The sequence below is a fragment of the Hippocampus comes genome, unplaced genomic scaffold (genome assembly GCF_001891065.2).
Source record: "Hippocampus comes isolate QL1 unplaced genomic scaffold, H_comes_QL1_v1.1 scaffold118, whole genome shotgun sequence".
NCBI lineage: Eukaryota > Metazoa > Chordata > Actinopteri > Syngnathiformes > Syngnathidae > Hippocampus > Hippocampus comes.
The window spans coordinates 2,397,834-2,405,468 of record NW_017805461.1 but is presented as its reverse complement, the minus strand read 5'-3'; the positions used below and the strand labels follow the sequence as shown (position 1 = coordinate 2,405,468).

The window sequence follows — 7,635 nt, the reverse complement described above, 5'->3', positions numbered from 1 at the left end:
CTCGTTCATGAAGGAGTTGCCCTCCGGGGCGGGGTACAAAATCTGAGGAGAGTTGTCGTTTACGTCCGATATGAACACGCTGACACTCACGTTGCTGCTCAGTGGAGGAGAACCGTTGTCTCGGGCCATGACGTGGACTTGAAAACTCCGCAAGTGTTCGTAATCAAACGACCTGACAGCGTGGATCACCCCCGTGTCTCCGTTCACAGACACATAGGAGGACACCGGGGCACCGCTCACTTCAGAAGGTAAAAGAGAATAAACCACAGTGCCGTTCTGTCTCCAGTCGGGGTCTCGAGCACTAACGGAGCATAACGTGGAGCCAGCTTTGTTGTTTTCACTCACATATGCGCTGTAGGATTGTTCCTCAAACACAGGTGGATTGTCATTGATGTCTGCTACAGACAAGTGAACACTTTTTGAAGAGGACAGGGGAGGGGAGCCCTCATCAATGGCACTGATTGTAATGTTGTAATCAGGCACTCTTTCACGGTCAAGTTGTTCCATTGTCACCAGAGAATAATAGTTTTTAATAGAAGGAACTAACTTAAAGGGGACATTTTCCTGTATGGAGCAGTGGACCTGCCCATTCTCCTCTGAATCGCTGTCCTGCACATTAACAATGCCCACCTCTGTACCAGGTGACACATTCTCCAATATTAGGTTGGACAGTGACTTTACATTGATCACAGGGGCATTGTCATTGACATCAATTATATTAATTATTACTTTTGCCTCAGAAGAAAGTCCATAACCGTCTTTGGCTTCAACCAACACGTCATGGTTTGATGCTTCTTCATAATCTATCTCACCTACCACAAGAATTTCTCCAGTTTTCTCATTAATGGAGAACATATTTTTTGCTTTCTCAGAAAGCCTGCTGAACTCGTATGTAACTTCTCCATTTATTCCTTCATCAGCATCTGCTGCACTCACGGTGATAACTGGGGTTTTTAAGGCTGCGTCTTCCTTCACAGAGGTTGTATAAACAGTCTGGGTAAAAACTGGGGCGTTGTCATTAGCATCAAGTACGATGACATGAATGACTACAGTCCCAGATCTCTGAGGAGAACCACATCCAGTGCCGTTAGCAATAATTTCATTTCCTGCTGCTCTTCTCTGTCCAAATCTTTATCTAAAATCAGCTCGCCGTATTTACTGCCGGCATTTGTCGTTTGAATGCGAAACACAAAATTGCCATTTTCTTGCAGAATGTAGCTTTGGACAGAATTTGTTCCTATATCCGAATCATGCGCCGCATTAATGCGATATTTGGCTCCTTTATCAGCGGACTCACTTATTTCCAGCTTTATCATATTCTTGGGGAAAACGGGAGCATTATCATTCACATCCTGAACTTGCAAAGACAGCCGGTGCAATTCCAAAGGATTTTCCAGCAGCAGGTCGAATTTCAGAACACACGAAGGCTTCCCCGCAATGCTCCTCGCGGTCAATTCTGTCAGCAACCATTAAATCTCCCGTCCGGAGGTTTATGCCGCAATACTGTTTGTTGTTCTTTTCCATATCAACACGAGCTTTGCGAGCAGACAATTTGCCCACCTCCAATCCAAGATCCTTGGCAATATTTCCAATCATAGCTCCGCGTTTCAGCTCCTCTTGAGTCGAGTAGCTGAGGTCTCCGTGTGCATATCCGACAAGAACAAAGAAAAAGGCAAAGCTGCGGCATCGGACGGCGTGCCGCAAATGCGCCATTCTCTGACACAAACACAAAATACGGCAAAAGAATCAGAAGCTCGTTCGATCGATCTTGTATTTTCCCCTTTGTCTTCTGCTGTCCACGCTCCGAAAAAGACGAGAGTCCAGTTGTGTGCGCCGTGCAACACACACCGAACATTACTGTAAGAATCTTCTGCTGGTCTATGGTGACACCGCGTGTTCAGTTAAAATACTGCCATTGTAAGGTACTACGCCGGATTCATATCCTCTTTTTATACGTCAAGCATACCACGTGCGGACGTATTTGCTACAGTGCTTGCCTTTTCCTGTCACTGTCGAAATAATGACATACAATTGCCTGTCAAGCATTGAAAAAATTGGACGAAGAAAGCACCAATTGAAAGTAACATTCCAAAGTCGTTTTTGTTGTTTCCAGCGTGGTTGTATTGGTTGTTTAAAGTGTCTCCATGTTCCATAAATATGGAGAAGCCGATCAAATAATTACAGTAAATGAAAGGTTGATGTGAAATGTTCAGGAAAGTGCTTTGGTACAGCTGCAGTTGTTGTGAAAGCGATACAAAAACCAAAATGTATTGTGTTACATAGAACATTTAGATATAAGCGGAACTGGCTCTGAAAATACACCCCAAAAGCTCAGCACGATTCAGGACCAAGGTCAGAGGTGCGAGTGAAACAACACTCCTCCACTCTTTGTCACGACACAGAAAATGAAGCAAGAGCAGTTTGCCCAGCTTCTCCGTCAGCAAAAACAGAAGAAAGCATATGTTGAAAACAACTAAATATGCATTTTTAACAAGCAGAAAGGAGACACAAAATGACGGCACTTGTTATTCACGTTTGTTGAACTTCAAATTGTTTGTCTTGTCATGAATATACTGTAGCATACTTTCTGTCAATGATCGTGGAATGGCTGGGACCAATCAAGTGAATTCAATATGCTTTCAAAAAAGGAGAGCATCCACAAAGAGAAAGATCTATCTTGACCTTCCTCGTCAATAACACACCCCCCTCAAAAAAAAAAATAAATACTATATATTGTCCACAACCACACAATAGGTACACTGAAAAAAATGTGTCTTGAATTAATTCATTTTTATTTTCTCAAGTGGATGCACAATATAGAATCATCGGGATTTAGGGACATTTTTTAAAGTAGATTTATAGTCGACTTAAAAAAATGCATCCAGATGAGTTTATTTCTTGCAACCACGATAGAAATAAAATTGAGGAAATTCAACACATCATTTTCAGTGTATGAACAATACCACCCCCACCCCCCAAAAAAAATGCTGTAAACAAAAGCCTGATGCCTCCTACATCATAGAGAAGCAAATTCAGGAAAATTGCAAGAATGTGTACCAAACCAAGGTTAAAGGTCATCCATTCCTTCCTCAGTAAATACGGTTCACCGAACTTCCCCACATAGGATTATCAGTATTGAAATATCAAAGTGAAAATTATTTCAAATAAGTGTGGTGAAGTTGGGGTGAAAAAAAACCCACAAAGACATTAAAATTTGGATGATGCGGTCCTACCTCCAAGGGGTCAAATGAATCATGAAGCTCATCAACAAAGTCACTTGGACTTTTCCTCAAAGTCTGGTCAGCAGGCAGCGTGTTGTCATTGTAAGACGACACAAACTTAAAGTCACTGGTTCTGGAGCCTGTTGTCAAGTAGGCGTCATAGTTGTAGGTGCTGCGTAAAGTTCCTGTGCCATCTACATCTGCGTAATTAGGAGGCAGATAAGCGCCCGGAATGGCAACTGCTCCATCAAACAACAGTCTGGGCTTTCTCCTGCGACAAAACCTCACACCCAGGACGATGATGATGAAGGTCAGGAAGAAGGTGGACACGGACACCAGAGCGATGATCAGGTAAGAGGTCAGCTTGGAATTCTTGTCGTCATAAGAAATGTCCTTCAGTTCCGGCACCTCGGCCAAGTTATCCGAAATAAGTAAATACATGGAGCAGGTGGCAGAGAGAGGGGGCTGTCCGTTATCTTTCACGGCCACAATCAGGTTCTGTTTCATGCTGTCAGACTCCAAAATGTCCCGCTGGGTCCTGATCTCGCCACTGTGGAGACCAATGGTGAAGAGTCCTGGGTCTGTGGACTTGACAATATGATAGGACAGCCAGGCGTTCTGTCCCGAGTCTGCGTCCACCGCGATCACTTTGTTCTGTCTCCAGTCGGGGTCTCGGGCACTAACAGAGCATAAAGTGGAGCCAGCTTTGTTATTTTCGCTCACATATGCGCTGTAGGACTGTTCTTCAAACACAGGTGGGTTGTCGTTGATGTCTGCTACTGACAAGTGAACATTTTTCGAGGAGGACAGAGGAGGTGAGCCCTCGTCAGTGGCACTGATTGTAATGTTGTAATCAGGCACGAGTTCACGGTCCAGCTGTCCAGTCGTCACCAGAGAATAATAGTTTTTAATGGAAGCGACTAATTTAAACGGGACGTTTTGCTGTATGGAGCAGCGGACCTGCCCATTCTCCTCTGAATCGCTGTCCTGCACATTAATAATGCCCACCTCTGTACCAGGTGACACATTCTCCGATATTAGGTTGGACAGTGACTTTACATTGATCACAGGGGCATTGTCATTGACATCAGTAATATGAATAATTATCTCGGCCTTAGAAGATAGTCCATAACCGTCTTTGGCTTCAACAAAAACTTCATGTTTTGATCCATCTTCATAATCTATCTCACCTCCTACAACAATTTCTCCAGTTTTCTGATTAAGGGAGAACATTTTTTTTGCTTTCTCAGACAGCCTGTTAAACTCATATGTAACTTCCCCATTTATTCCTTCATCGGCATCTGATGCACTCACGATGATAACTGGGGTTTTTAGGGCTGCGTCTTCCTTCACAGAGGTTGTATAAACAGTCTGGGTAAAAACTGGGGCGTTGTCATTAGCATCAAGTACGATGACATGAATGACTACAGTCCCAGATCTCTGAGGAGAACCACATCCAGTGCCGTTAGCAATAATTTCATTTCCTGCTGCTCTTCTCTGTCCAATTCCTTATCTAAAATTAGCTCACCATCTTTACTCCCTCCATTTGTCGTTTGAATACGAAACACAAAATTGGCATTTTCTTGCAAAATGTAGCTTTGGACAGAATTTGTTCCTATATCCGAATCATGCGCTGCATTGATACGATATTTGGCTCCTTTATCAGCGGACTCACTTATTTCCAGCTTTATAATATCCTTGGGGAAAACGGGAGCATTATCATTCACATCCTGAACTTGTAAAGACAGCCGGTGCAATTCCAAAGGATTTTCCAGCAGCAGGTCGAATTTCAGAACACACGAAGGCTTTTCCCCGCAATGCTCCTCGCGGTCAATTCTTTCAGCAACCATTAAATCTCCAGTCCGGAGGTTTATTCCGCAATATTGTTTGTTGTTGTTTTCCACTTCAACACGAGCTTTACGAGCAGACAATTTGCCCACCTCCAATCCAAGATCATTGGCAATATTTCCAATCACAGCTCCGCGTTTCAGCTCCTCTTGAACAGTATAGCTGAGGTCTCCGTGTGCATATCCGACCAGGACAAAGAAAAAGGCAAAGCTGCGGCATCGGACGAGGTGCCGTAAATGCGCCATTCTCTGACACAAACAATAAATACTGCAAAAGAATCAGAAGCTCATTTGATCAGACTCGTCTTTTTTTCCCCCCTTTGTCTTCCGCTTTTAACGGTACGAAGGACACTGGATAAAATGTGTTGCGTGCGCACAGCACGAACGTTCTGAATTCTCTGCTGGTCTATGGTGACACCACGTGTCCAGTTTAAATACTGCCATTGTAATATGTGCATTATTGTACCGTGTTCCGATCCTCTTTTACTCGTGAATGAATTGACTTTAAGTGGGCATAATCACTTTGAATAAATGCTTGCAGTTCTTAGCACTGCTGTCACTAAACATCCCCTTTTCATGTTAATTATTCAAAAGAGTTGACGAAGGAGACACCAATATATTTGGTAAACACACCTAAAAGAGATTAAAATGAAAAATAAAATAAAACGAATGTCTCATTTTTCCTTCATCATATTGCGATTCAACTTTAAATGTTTGTACAATTAATAGATTCTTCAAGGGTAATAAACATTTACATCAAAGAAGGATTATATTTCAACAAGGGTTAATGGTTTCGTAGTCTGAACTTCTTTGGTGAATGTATTCAAATATGTTTTGTCTGAGGGAGAAAGATGGAAATGTCATGCCACTGTTGCAGTGGAGCATTTTATTCAACCGCTTACTGGCTAAAAGTAAACCCTTGGTAATTCGGTGTGAACAATTTTTTTTTGTCCTTGCAAAATAATATTGAGATTAACATTTACCAGTTGTTGTCATGTTTTTAAAACAGGCGTCTCTTTGTTACATACTGCAGAATAATGACAACAAGCAAGAAAAGAGGGAAATGACTAAAAATACATCACATGAATTGTCACAACATTCAGCACCAAGGTCAGAGATCAAATGGGTGAATTACACAACCCATCTCCGGGAAAATTAAGATGGATATCATTGGCCTAGTTTCCCCATCAGAAATAACAATCTATGTTAAAAGCGACATCTGCAATGGTAGTGGCTTGATTGGGCGCAAAAGAGAAAAAATGGTGCCAGTTCGGTAGCCAAGCAATATTTTCTGAAATTGCCCAACCATTCACCCATCTGTTCTTTTTTAAATCCTACTTTCTGCTAGGGTTCATGGAAAGGATGGGACCGTCCGGCTTGGCATTTAAGTCAGCAGATAGTTTACAGAAATATCTCGTGCCTTCATGATTCAAAATTAAACTGAAAATATTCACCAAAACCCAAACAAATTGTTGACCCAGACAAAGCAAACTCACTGAAACCAGCAAAAGCCTGACTACTCTTAGATCACTCAAAACCGATAAGCAAGTCCAGAAAACATCAGCAGAACCAAGGTCAAAGGTCATCAATATCTTCCTCAATTCATGATATTGAGCAGACTTCGACAAAGAGTTTTATCAGATCTACAATTTCAAAGTGAAAAAGACTACGCACAAGATTTGTGGTCAAGTTCGGGTGTAAAAATGTGGTGGGTCTCGAAGTAAAGCAGCAAGTGCCTACAGAAAATGTTGACATACAGTGAAGGAAAACATTATTAGACCTCCTTGTTTTCATTCTTGTTTGTTCATTTTCATGCCTCGTACCACAATTGGTGAACCATATGATGAATAGACAGAAAAGAAAACATGGAATGACTAAAAGCACTGTATTTGCCAGTGAAGGCCACAGCTATTGGTGTAAGAACTGAAGTGTTTTTGGTCATGATCAAGAAAGTCATGGAAAATGTCTGATATCGGAACGTACATTCAATTCTTATGAGCTATTTTGGTTCTCATCATTATATGGGTACAAAAAAAAACTTGTAGTTGTAATCGGCATTTAAAACCATCAAGAAACAGAAAAAAACAAAGTTGGTCTCATATTTTTTTTCATGACTAAGTGCAGATAAAAAAAACAAAGATCAAATTTGGCATAGGGTGCCTACCTCCAAGGGATCAAACGAATCGTGAAGCTCATCAACAAAGTCACTTGGACTTTTCCTCAAAGTCTGGTCAGCAGGCAGCGTGTTGTCATTGTAGGAAGACACAAACTTAAAGTCACTGGTTCTGGAGCCTGTTGTCAAGTAGGCGTCATAGTTGTAGGTGCTGCGTAAAGTTCCTGTGCCGTCAACATCTGCGTAATTAGGAGGCAGATAAGCGCCGGGGATGGCGACTGCTCCATCAAACAACAGTCTGGGCTTTCTCCTGCGACAAAACCTCACACCCAGGACGATGATGATGAAGGTCAAGAAGAAGGTGGACACGGACACCAGCGCGATGATCAGGTAAGAGGTCAACTTGGAATTCTTGTCATCATAAGAAATGTCCTTCAGTTCCGGCACTTCGGCC

General features: G+C 42.2%; 1 protein-coding gene across 1 annotated transcript in view; it reads right to left on the bottom strand.

The window, feature by feature from the left end:
- LOC109518698 (protocadherin Fat 2-like) overlaps positions 1–7,635 on the bottom strand; it is a gene marked incomplete at its 3' end in the record, with an annotated part of 18,780 nt that overhangs the window by 8,977 nt on the left and 2,168 nt on the right. Inside the window, 5 exon segments of the mRNA XM_019874712.1 lie at positions 2–1,076; positions 1,079–1,431; positions 1,433–1,728; positions 3,234–3,421; positions 3,512–3,697. Coding sequence (XP_019730271.1) covers positions 2–1,076; positions 1,079–1,431; positions 1,433–1,728; positions 3,234–3,421; positions 3,512–3,697 — 2,098 coding nt within the window.